General features: G+C 40.2%; 1 protein-coding gene across 4 annotated transcripts in view; it reads right to left on the reverse strand.

The window, feature by feature from the left end:
* kctd17 (potassium channel tetramerization domain containing 17) overlaps window positions 1–15,866 on the reverse strand; it is a 20,804-nt gene extending 4,938 nt beyond the window's left edge. The window contains exons 1-6 of one of the 4 annotated variants that reach the window (XM_051417269.1): window positions 15,413–15,866; window positions 4,849–4,957; window positions 3,890–3,981; window positions 2,811–2,957; window positions 982–1,107; window positions 314–464 (exon numbers count right to left, since the gene is read on the reverse strand). In XM_051417269.1, the coding sequence (XP_051273229.1) occupies window positions 360–464; window positions 982–1,107; window positions 2,811–2,957; window positions 3,890–3,981; window positions 4,849–4,957; window positions 15,413–15,769 (936 nt within the window). In that variant the 5' untranslated portion in view covers window positions 15,770–15,866 and the 3' untranslated portion in view covers window positions 314–359. The remainder of the gene's footprint in view (window positions 1–313; window positions 465–981; window positions 1,108–2,810; window positions 2,958–3,889; window positions 3,982–4,848; window positions 4,958–15,412) is intronic. The other 3 variants (XM_051417268.1, XM_051417266.1, XM_051417267.1) reach the window with 3 other exon arrangements.
* Window positions 15,867–20,090: the final 4,224 nt, after the last annotated feature.

The following is a 20,090-nucleotide window of genomic DNA, read 5'->3' on the forward strand; positions in this document are numbered from 1 at the left end:
TCTGACCCAGTGGTGCATTAAGAATAACTATTGCTGAGAGTCTTGTTTGTTTATCTAGGTCACATAGAGGCATCAGTATTAAACTAACGCGGTTTCATAACCTGTTAAGAACTCCTTGTAGTACGTTTAATATACACTGTTCTCACTAAGCCCTGGGTTCACTGAAACAGAGGAAGAGCTTAGAGGTCATACACAATGCTGTGCCATGAAACACCCCAGATCTCTGTAGACATCACACACACATATATATATATACACATACTAAAATCTACCATGTCTACCCATTAGCACATCTATCGCAACAGTTCCTCACCCATTCCCGCCTCTCTTTGGAATAAAGATGAACAAACATGACTCCCTCATTCTCTAAGCCACTCATTTGGTGTGGTATCTCTCCCTCCCTCCTCCTCCTCCACCTCCTCCTCCTCATCCTTCGCGGCTTCCTCCTCCTGCATCTCCGCCGGCTTCATTCAGCATGAAGGACGGAGGGGAAAACACAAAAGAAAAGAAAAGAAAAAAAAAAACAAGACAGAAAACGACAAAAAGAATGAACACGCTAATGAGTGTCAGTGAGTGGACAGTGAGAAGCTGAGAGGTAAATATAGAGACAGATATATATCTATATATCCATGTGAAAGAGGGAGAAAAGAGATTATATATAAACAGGAAGACAAAGTGAGAGGTCGATAACAGCAGGAAAGAGAGGGAGTGCTGTGTGAATGATGGAGTGAATGATTTTGTGAATGACATTTCGAGGCAAGTGACATTTGGAGCTTTTAGCGGAGAGTGCAGGATCAAAGCACACTCGCTTCCTCTTCAATGAGAGGAGATACCCCCTTCTCTTTCACACACGCCACAACAAAACTTACATACAAAACAAGGACAGGACCACACATGGACACAGCCTGGCAGCTTGATCCTACAGTGAGTCTCTAAAACATACATTTGTGTGTTTGTGAGAAAAACAGACAAAAGATTCACCTTGGTTTTGTGGCTCTGCTCCGTACCGAGTCCAGATCCAGGAGTGTGAAGCTCCTTGGAAACGACACACAGAAACTCAGCCTGGTCTTCTGTTCCATAGCTGTATGATGAGCCGATGTTCACCATCTAGAAAAAGACGGGGACACAGATACAGAAAGATATACAGAGGAGAGAGGGACAGAGACAGAGAAGCAAAGCAAGTGTCAGGAAGAATTAGAGATTACAGCAGAGAAAACAAAAAGCAGGAAATAGAAAGTAATTGAGAGAGCCGAGATCCCAAACTAAAGCAAGGAAAGATTCTTGTCATGCATGGTGGGGGTGGGGGCAGCCTGCTGCTACGCACTCAGCAGTGGACTCAACAAAAAGTATCTTTTAAGTGTGGCAACAGCAAAACAACTGTGGGTCAAAGCTTCTGCAGGAAACTGTGCAAATCATAGCTGTGCAGCATGCAGTGGAGCTTAGTGCCATAGCAGTGGGGAAGGGGGGTCTAAATGGGATTGCTATGCTGACCTATTAAGACTCCATGAAGCTCTGAGTTGAAGGTCTAAGTGTCACTATTGGAGAGGGCATCAATGAACTAAAGCCTCTCAACTTAGGAGGACTTTTCCCTATTACTGACATTATGGTGACTGAAAAGATCAATACTGCTGTGCCTATTAGTACTGCGTGTTCACACTGTGAACAATGTTGCAGCGGGTTGCTTTATTCTAACAGACGGTCAATAGTGTGAGAGTAAACACTGGTCTGCAGCTACAACGATTTAAACATTTGTGTGCCACTGTTTAAAGTCTAGTAGCCTGCAACTCAGTGAATCGATTAATCCTTAAGTCTGTAAAGTGTCAGAAAATTGTTTTTTTTTTAAATCACAATTTCCCAGAGCCCAAGTTGACATTAAATTGCTTGTTTTCTCAGCCACCAAACCCACAGGTATTCAGTTTAGAAAACAGCAAAACAGCAAATATTGACATTTGAAAAGTTTGAACCAGAATTTTTTTTTTTTGCTTTAAAAAAATAACTATCAATTAATCAATTATCAAAACTGAAGTGAATTAATTTTCTATTGATTGACTTAATGATTAATCGACTGATTGTTTCAGCTCTAGTACAGTCTGTCCTAATATCTCTTACCAAGAAAGTAAAAATAAGAGAATATTATTAAGGCAAAAATGTGCATTTATCAGAATAAATGTTTGTAGTGTATGAGTCCCTTGCCGGTAGTCATATCAATGCATGGGCATTAGCTCAGACATGCCAATCATGATGCATCTATTACAGACGCATAAAACAGTTAGTTTGTTACATAGTTAGTAAGGTATTTGATCACATTGTAAACACAGCGTTTGTGTTATTAAAAGTATCAAAGACTTATTTAATACATAGTGGACATTTGATTGTCTATGACTTTGATAAACAGAATGGTTCTTCAACATAACTTTCAAGTCTAACAGCTGTAGACAAACGTCTTAGAAAAACCGTGACTATCCCAGGCCGCATCCGGTGCCACTCTAGCACCATCACAGGATATGGGCCATATCTGAGGTCTGAATCCTTCATAAAAAGGCTGAAGATAGGGAAGATTAGCGGTAGCATGATGTCTTTATGTATTTAGAAGTGTGATGGAGAAGATTAGAGTCGTTGGGACTATCTGTGAAAGCATGTAGGGACACACAAGATAAGTCCTACTTAAGGTAAATAAATCGAGCGAACTAATGCAATCTGGGAGTCCTAAACTCATTTTGGGAGTGCTGATAGCAGGGCTCAGGTCAGGGCCAAGGGGTCAGGCCAAGGGTCAAGATTGAAGGGTCAGCAGCAGCGTGAGTCCAACCCACAGTCCAGAGCAGTCCGGTGCGGGGCTTTCTGCAGGCGCGCACGCTGACCTGCTCAAACTTCCAGCCGTCCGACATCGTGGAGACCATCTGGGTCAGCTCCTCCTCTTGGCACTGCAACACTCGGTAGACATGCTTGGGGGGCACCTGCTGGGGAAAGAGAGAAGAGGGGGTTTAGGAGACAGCAGATGGATGAAACAGAAGCTACCTTCATCTTCAAAGGGAGAAAAAAAAATAATGTAGCAATAATGAAACCATTACTATGACTCTAGTACTGCCCTTAAATTAATATTAGTGTGTAATGTGATAAATATTATGTACCAGTGCTGTTGTTTACAAAAATAAAAACATAATTTTAATGATTGAAAAAAAAAGATAAAATATAATCTGAACTAAACTAAAAAGAAAGTGTATACTTTATATTTCATTTATATTGCCTTAATGTAAATGGCCAAAAACTCAGGTCAACACATCCACAAGGTCTCACAACAACATCACAGACACATAATGACCAGATGCCATTTGGTCATTGAACCTTTACAAAGCTGATCCTAGGTCACTTCTTGCAAACATATTTATCTGCCTTGACCAAACCTTTGCACCATGATATGGAGGCGGTGGACAGCAAAATCGAAGAGAAATACATCACGTAGTCGTGGGCTAGCTACACATCCAGCACTTCTATTTTCATATTTTTTCATCACGTTTCACCCCAGGCCGACATTAGCAGTCCAGTAAAATACAGTAGAACACAGGGAAAGTGGGTGTATGTTTGGGAGGGCAGTGGGATTATGTAAGCGTAAGTGCAACCATCCTGAGAAAAGAAAAGAGAAGAAAGGAGAGGGAAGCCTGATGTACAGCATGTACTCTCTTTAGAGAAGCACAGAAGGGTGAAATCACCAACAAAGAAAAGATGACTGAAAGGCAGTGCAGCTACACATAATGGTTGAAATATGTAGTACAGTACATTATGCTTTAAGAATATTAATATTACTGCTGTGTTACACTGGAGCTACATACACACTATATACTGTATTCTGTAGATTTGTTCATAAAAACACTTTGACAAGGTCTGTGTATACCTGCGTGGCTTTGGAGTCCCTCTCCACAATCCTCTCCTTGATCAGTTTGATCAGTGGGGTGATGTTGTAAAACTCAGCCTCCTCCAGGACACCTTGAAACAAAAGAAAGGCACCACTCAGTTCATCTGTGCATACTGTAGCAAAGTGGTTGTTAGACATAACCCAAACCCCAATCAACACCACCAATACATATATATATGTGTGTGTGTGTGTGTGTGTGGATGTGTGTGTGTGTGTGTGTGTGTGTGCATGGATTTTTAACCGGATAGTATTTAAATATTACTGATATAGAAGTGGATGTAATTTTTCATACAATTGAATTCCATCGATTTATACATTCCTTTTAGCCATTTCAACCATTTATCTACTACTTATAGCCAGAGAAGCTTAAGTCAATCGGAGTTGTGGGTGCTGAGAGAAAGTCAGTCTATAATGACGTCATATTAAATGGTGCAAGACATTCATGGTTTTTCCATGAATATGAATGGCCTCTTTATTAAAGACTAACCAAACACAGGCTCTAGATAGGGTATTTTACTGGAGTTTCTCAGCCATTGTAGTTTCTCCTACAGCTTGGAAGGCTGAGCTGTATTAAAATGGTTGTAATCTGTAACTTGCAGCCCCCTCAGCACTCCTTCCATTACTTTTAGCTTACTTGTTTAGTATTCTCTGCTTGCTTTCTAGCTGTTTTTCACACACCTCTTGTGGTGTTCAGGTGTTATAGTTGAGTAAATATGTAGACATGTTTTAATCAAATCAGTATTTCAAACTTGAGTTCTACTCCACAATATTTAAAACCCTGACAAATGCAGAACTACCCCCCATAACAATATTTACTAATTCCATTCAACAAACTAGAAACACATGTATATATAGTTTCCTTTTTTCCACCTGCACCAACAAATAAAACAACAACTCATGCACACAGGACCCATATGAGTAGATAAAGCATATGAGACCTTCTTCAGCCAGCTCCTTGTTGTAGACCAGTTTGCCGTGCCGCAAGTAGTTGAGGATGGGACCGAAGTAGGTAGGGTCTCTGTCAATCACATAGGCTCCCGTCTCATCCTGTTACAGAGGAGGAATAAGAGAGAGACAGAAGAAAACACTGTCCATTACACAATGTACTTAAATATTGCAGTAATTTTCTTTTCTTGTGTTTTTATTCATGAAACATGGAGAGTTTTTATTGACCTAAACTAGGGTGGTATTCACTGCAATGCTATTCTATTCTAAGCTGTCAAAGTGCTCAGCATAACTTTTTTAATGGACTACTTTTTCATGTATTTATAATCAGGATATAAATTTGACTACTTTAATTTTCCTTCCTCAAGCAATGGATCTCTTCTGTAATGTGAGTATTTTTAAACCCAAAAGCTCACATACTGGAGAATAACATCCTGGTTTGCTATTTTGATCTTGCAGTACTGGCGGCCCAGATCGGATGTACGTATGCAAGATGCATTGCAGAGGTCTCCAAAATAAAAGCCCCCCAAAGATTGGAGGTTCTGTTTATTTATGAAATATTAACAATATTTCTGTTTCTACAAAGGTAATGTAACAACAGGTAGTCAGATAGAAGAGTAATGTTTCAGCTTTTATTATAAGAAGTTCTGTTTCTCTAAAACCCTGTTGCTTCCTGTTTCAAATACAACATTGTTATTTGTGTTTCCCTTGAGACCCTCATGCCACAGCAATAGCTTTTTGCAGCTGGACACAGAAGTTAGTGCTTGCTGGTACTCCAGATCCTCCTAGTTGTTGGTGACTTTGTTATCACACGTGTGTCGACAGCCTGCTTCTCTCCCACCTCCAGGCTACTTCTGCCAAGCTTGCCTGGCTGTTATGTCATGACTACTGCCCCTCCAACACACACACACCCTCCCCCTGCTCTTCCTCGTGATGATCACTTGAAGCAGAGCCCCCATTTAGAGCTGAATTCACAAAATAGCCACTGCTGAAGAAATCTATACAAAAACATACAGGATACAGAGGGAGAAAAGTGCTGAATTGTTGGGAAGTGTGTGAAAGGGGAAGTTAAAGAACAGCATCTGCTGAAAATGTGTCATTAACACACAGTTCAATGGTCTCTGTAGAGAGACAAGCACGCAGGACAGCCTTGAAGACAGAAGCTAGGACACAGACAAAGTCACATTTTGGTTCTTAAGTTGAAAACCAGACTAGACTAACTACATGCTAACAAGTCCAAGAATTCACAAACTCTTCTCACCAGTTGACACCAACTGCACATTTAAAGATAGAACAGGCCATAAGAAATGTAAGAAAAGTTACACGATAATGACGTCTTTCAAACAATTTTCTCCTCTTGAAAAAAAAGAGCCACCGAAGGGTGGCCTTGTACAGCTTTAACCAGCTAACATTTGGCTGGTGGCATGCACAGTAATATTTTTGGCCGGGGTATGTGAAAAGACAAATATACACAGAGTCAAAGAATGAGAGGAAAATGTTCGGCTCAATAAAGAGAACCTGCTCCATTCACATGACTGATTCTTTTTATTGCTGTTTGCAGAAGCAGCAACGGACAACCTTAGCCTGCAGCAGCATCTTGTACAGATGCATGTTATCGCTTTTATTAGAAGGTCCTTACTTATTCACACATACAGTACCACTCACCCCAACTATGTTGTTAGGACCTTTTATTATTTGATTTTAATCTTAACCTCAAAGGCTGAATCTGGACAAAACATTTCTACAAAAAAACTGCCTCTAACACTAACATTCTTGGTCCTGTTTGGTCATGTGTTTCGTGCTGCAGGTAGACCTGATTAGAATTTTACAAATATTTAAGGGGCTTAACTGGACTTTCAGGTTGTTGTTTATCCCAATTTGTTTATTTGGAACAGCAATATAATCAGCTTCTGTCCCTGATGTGAGAGTTCCAGGTAAATGGTACAGTTGTCCAGCTGGACTGTAAACAAACAAGGTGGCTTACAGTCTGTTATTCTCTTGTGTTATTCCTCTTCCTGTATGGAGGTAGAGGCTTTTAGGTCACTCTGAGGCCAAGACCTGTAAAAGTGTCTCCTTTCACCCTGCTCTCTGCATATGTGTTTTCTATGAGGAGGTCAACCTGTCAAACAGCCTGGAAGGTACATAAGTCAAATATGATATGATATTGATATGATGATATTTCTTTTTGTCGTCATTCTTGGTGACAGCTGCAGCAGTGAGGCTCTGAGGTGTTAATGAGCTATAGGGGAACTGCCCCCACTCCCATCTTATGGAGCTAGAGGCGGTTGCACCAGCTCTTTGTAAGTTTAAACTTTATAACTTCAGTGTTAACCAAGTGGAGATTTAATCATCACTTAATTATTAAATAAGTAGTTTTTAATTAGTTGTTACTAAATATTTAAACCCAGTAACTGCCATGTATCACTGTTGCATTGCTAACTGAGCTAACCAGTGTGTAGGATTTAGTGGCATCTAGTGGTGTACCAGCAGATTAAAATGCCCTCGCCTCACCTTTCAGTTCTAAGCATGTAGGAGAAACGTGAAAAATCTGACAAAAACTATTGCTAGCTTTTGCAAATATATGACCTTTATGAGTATATGGTTGACACATCTGACTTTACACATAAAATATTGTATCGTAGACTGGGATGTTTTTTAATTACATTTCACAAAAATACCACTACGTATCTGAAATTACAAAACACTATGCCAATGACATATTGTTAAATTACCTAATAAAGTAACTAGTTTAGCATAATCAGATATGTCAAACTAATTTTTAACTGTATGAATACTAACTGAAACACAAATTTCCCCATCTATGCATATATAAATAAAACAAAGCAATGCCTAGATTTATAAAGGAATGGCATTTAAGCTTAAATCTCAACTGGCTCCCTTAAATGTATATATGTATGTATATTTTTCCAAGCACCCAGCGGTGTTAAAAGTTGAACAGATTTCAACTTGAAGCGCTCTGAGCGCTGCGCTAAAAAAGTATTTTCAAAACCAAACCATTTCCATGCCAGAGAGGTAGACCCACGTCTCGGCACTAAATCATCTGAAGTACCGGTAGCTTCAGGGACTGGAGGTGCTTGCATTTTCACTCTACCATCACAACGCGCTGCTAAACTGTTGCAAGGAGGATGCTAGCGAGAGGTCATGTGATCACGTCATGTGATCACGTAGGCCCACTAGTCGTGTGACTGAATCCTGCCATGCTGTAGAGAGCGTTGCTGCACCATGTTTTAAGTGGATGTGAGGAGTTTCCGCGTGCGTTTCAATATTTTTGGCGAAGTAATTTAAATACTCGATAATGAAAATTGGCACATCGTCAAAACAACAATGACGATATTATCGCAAACGATATATATCGCCCACCTCTATTTAGAACTACTAAAAACTATGGAAGGACTTCATGGAAAAACGTAATAATGGATTTACAAATATCTGGCGCAACCCCAGAGGCAATGACTGCTCATAATACACAGCTCATCCCACAGTGCAGATTCTGCTTGCTACATCGTTGTCTATTATGATGAGCTCTAACCCATCATTTCCAATATGACAGACTAGTAAAAGAAGTAATCCCAAAAGAAATAAACAGTCAGACTGACAGTCTGTAGAATAGGGACATTCTGCTAGCAGCAAGAAGACAGTTTTGAATGATGGTGTGTTGTCAACCCAATTTATATGAGGAGTATCGCTTTGTTCCTGACACTCATCTCTTAAAGTCCAGTCAATCTTTGCTGTCGTAGCGTGACAGCAGTTTCTGATGAGCCGTTCCCAATGTGAGACATGAAACAAATGCAATAAAGAAGGAGACCTACATACACAACTGGACAGACTGTTAAGTAGCCTGTAGGATGGAGATGTGGCTAAATGTAGGACGGATTAGTGGAGAAAAAGACAAACAAAAATGGTGGGAAGAACAATATGACAAATAACTTATTAGAAATAAAAGCTAGACGTACTTGAAGAAGCATAGAGGGACACTGCCATAGAGACGCAGCATGAAGACACCTGGGGTTTGTGTGTGTGCCAGTGAAAGAGAAAGACAGGGTGGAGGGATGGGATATAAAGACCAAAGAGGGAAACACACAGCATTATGTGTGTTTGCACTGAAAATCACTGTGATTAGAGTGAGGAAGGGCTGTGACTGCAGCAGAGAGCATAGACAGATGCAAACACACACACACACACACACACACACACACACACACACACACACACACACAAGATCGGAGGAGCTGCAGTAGAGGACAGACCGACGCCTCATCAACGTGACTTGACTTGACAGTGTGGGCATGACAACACTGGCAAAGAGCTTCCTGAATGTGTCAGAGCCCATTTTTTCTCTCTCACACATGCACGCACGCACACAGAATTAGTAGTTGTTTGGAACGACAGACCCTTTTGCAGCCGCAGTAAATTGACTCACAAATAGTATTTTCTGTTGTTGAGAGAACAGGGACACTAGTTGGTGAGTTAATGTTTCATAGAACATTTGTTCAGGGAAATAGGTTGTGACTCCACAACATCTCCCTGTAGAGGTAAGTACATCCCACAGGCTACAGTAACACCAATAGCCGAACAAAAGCCTTGTTCACTTCTCAAAACACGCACACACACGCCTGACTGCATACTGCTGCTTGCTCGAGTATGTGTAAACATTAGGGCTGAAGGATACTGAAGGAAAAACAAACAAAAAAAACCAAACCCACCCACAACATTACATTATCCATTGTGGCATTGTTTAAACATACCTGCATGTATGACACATGTAGCTCCTGTAGCACCATGTGGAAATAACTTACATACAGTATTTAAGAGAAACTAGGGCAGTCGTTCCAATTTTCTGGTTGATTCAACATGACACCTACCCAGTCAGTCTCATGTAGTCAATACTCATTGATTAATCCAGCTTTTCTTACAGTTACTGTTGTTCTGGCATGGAAACCTTTAGAAAAAAAGTGCATGGTGGTATTTCAGAGCATCCCGGCTTCTGCCATAGTGTGTTTTTTTACATAGTTCCTTGGAATCTGGGGTAAAGACTGTGGCTTATTCATCAGAACAGATTGGATAGATTGAACCAAGCCACATTTTATTTCATTTTCTATCAAAATGGCTTCTTTTTTCTACCACCATGGGTCTTATTTGACTCATTACATTGCAGCCCTTGCATTGTGACTACGACATATGCATACATTGTGATGTAGATGCAGAAATTATATACTGCCTTAGTGAATATTTGAATCCAGCAACATATATGGGCTTTCCATGTAATTCCACATCCTTCCACATCCACTCCCTTGGTGTTGCCTTAGCAAAAAATGTAAGTTCTTAAAAGAGCTTTTACATGTAATTCTCCAATGTCTATCTAGATAGGTTTAATCTCTTGTGAAAATATATAGTTTTTCCCCTGCAAACTATTCCAAAATGGCAACCACGTGTTAAAAAGCATTTATTTTATTCCACAGGAAGGTGATTCAGTCTTTGACACACATAGATTTACTTGGGCAGGCCGCCAGTATATTAACAGGCAGAGACTTGTTTTAGCATTTTACAGAGCAACAGAGTGAGAGACGTTATCTGGTGGATGTTTAGCAATGGAGCAGGTAAAGCAATAATTTTGTTTTAATGGGCAACGTCCTTCACGAGCCTCCTCATTAATGTGCAGCTCACCTGCTGCTGTGAAAACAGAATCGTGTGAAAAATTAAAAACGTGAGTTGTGCTTCTTACTTTCTAAAACTTACTGCTGACCAACAAAGTAACGGAGCAGACACATACAGCCTGTAAATGGAGAAGGGAGCAGAGAGAGGAAGGGTGGGGCACACATTGTGTGTACACTATAAATGTAAGGCTTTAAATAGACCATGTGATCAGTGATTTGTGGCAGCCTCAAAACCCTGATCGGAGCACCCTTAGTGATAAATAAGAAAGGTTTGGGGATATTCTGATGGTAGACATGGGACAGGTCCACACAACTCTCAACAGTTTATTCCAAGAAAAGCCCTAGCATTATTCTTCATGTTTTCTAGTCCCTGCCAACGCCTCATGTTCGACATCTCAGTGCACAGATAAAGTGATGAAGTGAGTCCAGGCATGTGGTGGAATCCATGCTGACACTGTGAGATGGGACCAAGACTCCCACAGAGTTTTAAACAAAATGAAATGTGTACAGATAACCCACATTACAGCATCAGGCCATCAAAACTCACTTGTGTTATCCCCCTGGTACTTAATTTGAATTAAACCATTGATAATCACAAATCTGTGGTAATACGATTACGTAGTTATAGTCTGCAACTGGCCGCCTTATTACACCTGTTTAGCTAACATCATCTAGCATCATCAGAGCTGAATCTCAGCCAAACGTAATTGGCTTGGGATGGCTTGAGGTCAGCTTGGGTTGTATTAACGGAAGATAGCTCTGGGTTTGGTTTGGTGTGGGGGCAGGGTAGCTGAGGTTCTGGTAATCTCATTAAAACGGGCACACACAGCCAGACAGCCTGTGTGTATGTGGGTTTAAAAACAGCCAAGAACCCCTGAGCAAGAACGCGCTAACGTCAGCGGATTAGAGGGGGACTCCAGCACGGATAAAAATCAGCTTCTCCACTGAGCGAGACACGAAAACACACAGGCTGAACTGCTTCTCTGTGTACTAAACAACCCGAGCAGAGGCTGGTTTCAGCCTGGTGTCTGCTGGGAAAAACACTATGCTGGCTCACTGAGCCCCTTCAGAGACACCATTTTGCATTGTTTTTAGTTGATTTATTCCATGAGAAAATACAGATACACTTCAGTATCATGATATTTTGTTTTGTGTTATTGTATCAATTCTCAAAAACACTCTCAACACTACTTGTGTTTAAACCCCCAAGTGTTAGATAGCAGGGCTATGATGTTGGATGTTACAGGGACTGTGATAAATAAAAGGCAGATCCCACTACTCTTCTTCTTTTCTCTATGGTGATATGCATCGTATCACCAGGTTCTTCCCAATACACGGCTCTATCCATAATAGTACAAGGAAACATTGCAAGAAGTCATTAACAGGGTTGGTTCTGTAAATTGTTTAGCAGATGTGGTGTGCCACCCAGATCCTGATTCATCTGGTCTCTTGATTCATTTAGTTAATAGATGACGGCCTGAACAAAAGCAACAATAGCTCTTTTTCTTTTTTTGTGTATTCACTTTTTAGGATTTTAGTGGAGGTGGTCTTTATTTAAGGCAAGGTGACCCACTTCTGCTATAAAGCACTGAAGAAAAAACTGAGCAATATCATCTGCAGAGTGATCTGCCGTTCTTGCACCATTATTGTTATGTAGGCACCATTACAGAGCTATCTGCAGTGGTCTGATGTTTGTAGTCAGCTGATGTTATGATATGGCTCAACATAGCTTGTACTGTAACTTTCATGTGTTATGTATACATCTTTGCTAGTTTGACAAGCTGAGAGGAATAAACTGAATTAACTTGGAAAATGATAATTTAATGAATGAGATATTTCCCCCCGGTTAACTGTGCATCCAATCTGTTGTATCATTCATGCTTGTGTGGATTCCCAGCTGTCAAAATCAGTGGGTGTTACTGATTCAAAGAAACATTGTTTGCATTCACCATGAAGCTTCTGAGGGTAAAACCGCTGAATAAAAACTAATTTTAAAAACCTTTTCCTTGTGATTTCACATTTCTACTGTAATTATTCTTGTGACTTGCAACAGAATTAATTAGAAGCATGTGACTATCTAACCAAATGACATTTTCCTTTGGCTACTGGACTGCAGCTCTGCATATATCTGACGACCTCAGCTGCAAATATATTCTTGATCTGTAAAATTCTTAATCCTCCTGTGACCGGTGTTTCATTCTCGACTTAAAAATCTGAATCTCTGGGTACAATGCGAAGGATCCTAAAAACAGAGGATACATATCTTTACTACCAACTCAACAAACCCCTTATAAAAAACTGAAACATGTCTCTCTCTGGTAAGTCTTTCTCTTGTGTGGAATCCATTAATGTACATACACTAAATACTGACACAGATGGCCGTGTTAGATGCCTGACAAAAAGCAGCTCTGCACTTCCCAACCATCATGTTCATAGGTCACACCTCACAGAGGATTCAGAGACTCGCCTACAGCTCAGCACCACGTCTCTCGAGATTTAATAGTTAGTGATAAAGAGCCGCAATAAAAGATGCAGACGAGAAAGGACAAACGTGCGATAAGCATTTACAGTGAGTCAGCTTCTGAGTACGAGGATGAGCAGAGGACAGGACGATGACGAAAGAGCGGCATTGAGGGAAGGAAATAAAGAAAGAGATGTAGGTGTGTGTTTGTGCCTATGTGAGAGATTTGGTGTGTGACTGTGTGTCTTAAGGCAGTGCAGAGGGAGCTCTTGACAGGTCGCGGCTGAAGGTCACATGGGAATATTCTTTCCACAGAGCCGAGTGGTGCAGCAGGGGAACAGTCATCACTGCTGCTGGGTAAAAACCTCCCAGCTCCAATTTTGGTGGTTGTTTTTTGGCGTAGTCATTTTAGCTGTAGGAAGACCTGCTCTTCTGCAACCCATAGACATGTGACAATGTTTGAGACCCTCCACTGAACAACACAACTTAACCACACGGTGTTGACAGTTAACATGGGCTGATAAGTCTTTTGGCGAAAAGACAATGTATATTTTGTGATTATATACATTTTTTCACTGTCAGATATTCTTCCAGCCGTTTGTACTGTGGTTCAGTAGTATTTAGACCATTATGGGCGATGCTGTAAATCAATGAACAGCAGTGTTTTACAGCAGTAATGGCGTTTTGCAGAAATGTGACAAATTATCTTTTAATCTTTATCTTTATATATTCCATTTAAAGTGAAAAGACATTCTGTTATATCCATAAGTTCTTGAATTGGTTATCAAAAGAGGCATCCCCTCCTCTCTTGCTCTGTCGTTTCTTAGATTTTTCCCTTGTTTAAGTTTCTTCTTGGAGTTCTTCCTTATCCGAATCAAGGTCAAAGGACAGAGGGTGTCATATGCTGTGCAGAAAATGTGTGATTTCTAATGCTGGGCTATATAAATATAAATGACTTGACTAGGACTGCAATTAATTATCATTTTATGATCGACTAATCCAACAATTAATTTCTCGCCTTTTAAATCTATAAAATATCAGCAAGCAGTGATCCCAATGCTCGTGGTGACGTCTTCAGATGTCCTATATTCAGTTTACTATTGTAAAAGTGTGAGAAAGCCAGAAATGTTTACATTTGACTAGTACATTTTTGCCATTGTCAGCTATGAAAGGCATAATATGGTACAAAACAATCCATATAAATTGATACTGCTGTATAATATTTACCTGAGAGCAAAAAACACGTCAACTTACAGTAGACTGCAGGCTGAAAGGAAGACCTATACCCCCTTCTCTCTCTGTCACACACACACACAAGCATATCAAAGGCTGCAAGATAATAGAAATCTGCATCATTCATGAGACTTTACAGCCAGCCCTTACAGTGTGTTCAGTCTACATGTGACTGGAAGACACACAATACATCTCTCTCTCTCTCTCTCTCTCTCTCTCTCTCTCTCCATAAGATGCCAGCTGTACAGCTACTGACTGTGCAGCTCCCTGCAGAAGAGGAGGCACGTGTTCATCCATCTGACCCAAGCTACATTCACACCACAAAACGATGCTAAGGCACACATACACTGCTATACTGCTCATATACAGTACATCAGCTGGTAATAAGACAACATTTCCGGGCCAGAACAGAGTTGTAGTAATAGGTTCTGGGAACTGCACACACATAACACAGTTATATAGTTGGTCCATTTAAGGCTACTGTGATACCTCAGGAGACAAAAGTAGTGCACAATTCAACAATTATTTAACGATGCAGTCTCTAGTTGGTATATTACTGATTTTCTATCAGCAAGGCCAACAGCAGGCTTTACTTCAAGCCAAGACCTGCACACATATTTTAGCCAAACCCTGTAGTCAGGTTGGAGTAAATCCAGCTTTCATACCTCCGCTATGTAAACCACCATCATATATTCTGTGGGGATTAAAACCAATGCATGTCTCCTGCTTCAACCAAACTGGTAAACCTTAACCATCTGTCAGGGTATAACAACGTTATGACGGGGTGAAAGACACACCAATGTACACTCACCACTGAGGGCGACATGAGTCACTACAGGAATGTTAGAAAATGTTATCGTGGTTTTTCACCAGTTACTCTTTAATGTCGCTGTGTGTGTGTGTGTGTGTGTGTGTGTGTGTGTGTGTGTGTGTGAGAGAGAGGAATATTAAGACTATTAAGGCTAATTAAGAGAAAATAATAAATGTCATAACAAAACTTTAACTTAGAAACACTGAAGCGTTTCCAAAGTCAATCGTGTTGAAGAAGGTCTACGTTAACTTAGCTGACTAACGTTACTACTAACGTTAGCTAAGTGCCACATACACATACCAAGCCTTTACGTTACAACGAAGTGATGTTTATTTTTCGCTCGTTGTGAAGTAACGTTCACCGGGAACCGGACTCACCGTGTCTGAGTGCAGGTCTTGCTGTTGGCACAGCCGGTACAGGAACGAAGTTTGCTCCTTGAGGAGGGTCTGCCGCGTCGTGAGGAACACCGTGCCACCGACGTTCAGCCGGACCCACTTCCCGTTATTCCCGCCGGTCGGGTTGATGACTGAGCCGTTACCGATGCTCTGCGACGCCGTCCCGCCGGGTTCCGTCGCGCTGGCGGTGGCGGAGGTCGCGCTCTCGCCCGCCTCGCTGTCTTTGTTGTTGTTGTTATTGTTGTTGTTGTTGTTGCTGTTGTGGTGGCGGCAGTCGTGGTGCGGCGACAGCGCAGCGACGTCCGCCGGTTCCCGCAGGTCGTCCGCTGTCGTTGCCATTTGGAAACAAGCGTTAGACACGAAGTGAAGACGAGCGAGGGCGTCCGTCCGTGTCCGCTGTTGCCTCGGCTTTGTCTCTCCGTTACCAACCGAGCACGCTCCGCCCCAGACGCCCACAAACTCAGAGATCAGCCACGGGAAGCTGCAGAAATAAGACGTGGGACATCCGAGAGGTATTGTCAAAATAAAAGCTATGTTCGCGCCATTGCTGCCAACCCTCAACATCAATGTAAATTCATGAATCTATAGATATTTAAACAGGCTGTACCTTTGTTATGTGCGCTATTTCTGTAGAAAACCTAACCCCCATTAGGTATGGAACTTACAAAAAATATATTATTGTTTCAGAAAATGATGAAGGAGTTCTTCAGTGCGAGACTCAGAGATGCATTCACAGAGCGGCTCAGGAAGTCATTCCTGCCTGTGGCCATCAAATTGTACACCTCCTCCCTCAGTGTCAAAACTCTGAGTCATTAGTCATTAAACTGGTGCTGTTAATGTGCAATAAGTCGATTAAGGTGTAATACCTGAGTCAATGTGCAATACACTTTATTATGCTATTCTTCTAATTATTCAACCCTTCCTTGTAATCATCTATAACTTCTACAACACCACACTCTTAAATTCATTACTATTTCATTTCTGTCACCACATACTGTGGAATATGTTTACATTTACTTTCTATATAGGTTCTTATTATCTTATTATATCTCTAAGGCTCTATTTCTAATTCCATTTTTATTTTTACTTTTACTTATATGCCTATACCTTTACATATATTTCTATTCTGTATATTGTGTTAGATATTGTAATACAAGTATTATTTCTATTCTTTAACATGTGTTAAAGAACTTTACTTTATTGATCCCGGGGATCAATAAAGTATTTCTGACTCTGATTCTGACTTCTTTTGAAAAGTGAATTGAGATGTTTTATTTTGAAAGCAAAAGGTTTCGGTGGTCTGGTTTTCTCTGGCAAACTTGACGAAACCAAAAAAAAACTGGGTCTTGTAGTTTTTGTTAACCTATTTTGAGTAGAGAAAATAAAGTAAAGACATAATATAAAGGAGAAAACGCACCACAGTTTACAATATATGAATACTTATGAATACTTCATTACCGTTAATATTTGCATAAAGTCACTCAGATAGCTTTGTTCCAATCTGTGTAAACCTGAGTAGACTTTGCATGGACCTTAAAACAAAGATAACAAACAAATTTAGAATCTATCTTTTATAAAATAATACCATTTCTCTGATGGACTAAATCCAAAATCTGTGGAACAAACTTTTACACAGTCTGTGACAACACTGCTGTTAAATCCATAATCCTTGTGTTAATTCCGAGTACACTGTCATAATACTGCCACTCTTGGATGGAGACTGAGAAATGGGAGTTTCAGTGATTTCTACATAAAACATCCCACTGTGTCTAATGGCTGTTGTTGTGATAAAACATTTTAGGATTCCCATGACCTGTTCTGTCTGATGGGAGATATTTTCTGGCTTACGCAACATAGGCTGCATGCTGACAAAGGGAAATTTGTAGACGTGTGGGAGACCATGATGAGTAGAGAGGTTGAAGGATTGCCATGAGAACTGACGCAGGGACCCCCTCTGCGTTGTGGGGCCATTTATTTTGTCTGCAACCAGCTGGACATCCATCTGGATGTCCTGTCAACTGTACCGAGAGACAGAAATGGGTAAGGAGGGCACGTAGGAAGAAATGAGTGAGTAAAAGAAAGAAAGTGAATGAAAGTGAGTGTAATTGCTTAAAATGTTAAAAGACATCTCTATGTTGCCATTAATGGTAATTCAAAACCTGTACCTCTAACATTTGGGTTCAATGTGAGTTCCATGACATTTTAGAACACCTGATCAAATTAACTTTGACCTTTTTAAAGCCAAAAACAAAAGGAAAAGTATTTTCCCTCAGTTTCTTTTCTTTAACCTCTGCAGAAATCTCCAGACTAACACAATCATTTCCATGTTAGCAGCTCTTTCAGGCTGGGTAACCCACTGTACATATTCTAAACTCTGGGATCTTTGATTGAAAAATGCATCATTGCATTGGCTCTAACAAGTGTGTCTGTTTCCTGACTCACAGACATGGGTTTTGTAGGTCTGTATCAGTTAATACTAAAAACACTTAAATGTTTGGGGCAGGCATGTTTTGTTACACATATTTTCCATATTTGCAGACCATTTCCCAAAGTGTGCTGTTAGTTTTCTTGGGTGTAGACAGTTGTACTAAAATCGAATTGACTTCAGCTTGCTTTAAATAAATAAACCATCACAGTGAACTATTTGTTTTCTTTGTTATTATTATTATTTCTCATAGTTACTCCATAATTGTATGATACTATATACTAATCCTAAAAACTCTCCCTGCTGGAACTTTTTAAGGATGTGTTATAATTTTCAGTGCAATGGATTGCATATATATACCTTAAGTTGCTGCCAGTACATTGATACTGCATTGACATAAACTACAGACTTTCTAGAAGGAAAGAAATCAAACTTACTAAAACCTTTGGAGAGTTAACATAAAACATACATGGTTTGGGCCAAAAAAGAAAAAAATAAATTGGCCACTGCAGTGTGTTGCTTTTATTTAATAAAAGAACAATATCAGTCAAGTCACATTATTTGTCTAACTCTAGTTGCATTGCTTCTAGCATAAGACAGACACAGGCAACACAAGAAGGAGCACAGGAAGCAGAGTCTTGCTGGTGCCTTGTGGAAGAAACTAGGCAAACTTCTGGCTCTTACCTACTTGCACAGACAATAAATCACAAACCTAACCCTATTTAAATGAAATAAAAACACAGGCAAAAGAAAGGCTTCTCGATTTAACAGCCTGCAGGCCACCACAACAGTTTTTCAGGACAGGGAGCTTGAGAGCAGAGGCTGCTGGGAGATGAGAGGCCTGTCAGTCTCAAGAACACTCTGTCCTGTCCTCTCCTGCCTTCCCATAGCAACATGATGTGAAAGATCAAAACAGCTGCACAATTAACACACACAAGTATTGTGTAATGAGAAGGATGGTCTGTTTGAGAGTCTGCTAAATCTCTATGGAAACTTGTCCTGTGAATTTTTACATAGCCAGGGTTTTAGTTTCAGACCAAGGTAATCATTCATGCCCTTCTCATTTTCCTCTTGTCTGTTCTTATTTCGCTGTCCTGACCCATCATTATATTATTATAACAGAAGTTACTTTACTCATGCTGAATTTCTCAGGAAAAAGTAAAAAAAGATCTCAATGAAAGGTCACACTAATGATGAAAGGAAAGGTCTCTCGTCATAAGAGGGACAGAATATACTCCTGATTACACGTATATGTTAATGACTAGATCAGTCGATAGGTAAACATGTTTGTCTTTAACCAATTTAATAAGAAGAAATGTCCTTAACATATTGTAATTACAATGAATTTTTGGGTTCACTTGTTTAAGTCGTGTATTTGTAGCCATAGTGGCATGTCTGGGCTGGCACTGTTGATCTGTCGCTCCACCACTTTGGACCAGACTTAAATCTCTCAACAACTTTTGGACAGATTGTCATGAGATTCCTGTCCCCTCAAGGATTACATGTAAAAACTTTTGTGAGCCCCTGACCTATCCTGTAGCACCATCAGCAAGTCAGAGTCATCTGAACATCTGTGCAGTGGATTGGCTCAAATTTGTTTACAGACATTCATCGTTCCCAGAGGGTGAATCCTACTGACTTTGGTGATCCTCGGACTTTGAGATAAGCATGTGGTTTCAAATGAAATGTCTGGACAACTGTTATTGATTGCCATGACATTTGGCACAGTCACAGACACTCATGTCCACCATCATCCTGATACATGAATGATGTGTCATGAATGGTGATTTTCAAATGTAAGTGGTCATTAAAATTATGCATTTAAATTTTACATGTTTTATTAATGTGAATTCTTGAGCACATTTAGATATAAAAATAACTAGTTTTATCATTTTAATCTAACCATTTGACAGTACAACTGCCTCCAGGGCCCACTAGATGGCAGCCCACTGGTTGAGAATCGCTGAGCTAAACATTAGGTATCTATTGCTGTATTATCTACATTACTGAGACATTTTGCTGACTTTATGACTCTTCCTCACATGTGCTGCTGTTACATGAGATTTTAGCTGAAGGTTTTGCATTTAGTACCACTGTCACTTTACATGATCAAGCTTTAAGTGAAAGGATTTATCATGATTTGACATCGATGGCCTCCAAGTCATTAAAAATGCATTTTTAATACATGAGATTCCTTAAAAGACACAGTTTTGGATGAAATCACTTGCTCTAATG

Source organism: Dicentrarchus labrax, unplaced genomic scaffold, assembly GCF_905237075.1.
Source record: "Dicentrarchus labrax unplaced genomic scaffold, dlabrax2021, whole genome shotgun sequence".
Lineage (NCBI taxonomy): Eukaryota > Metazoa > Chordata > Actinopteri > Moronidae > Dicentrarchus > Dicentrarchus labrax.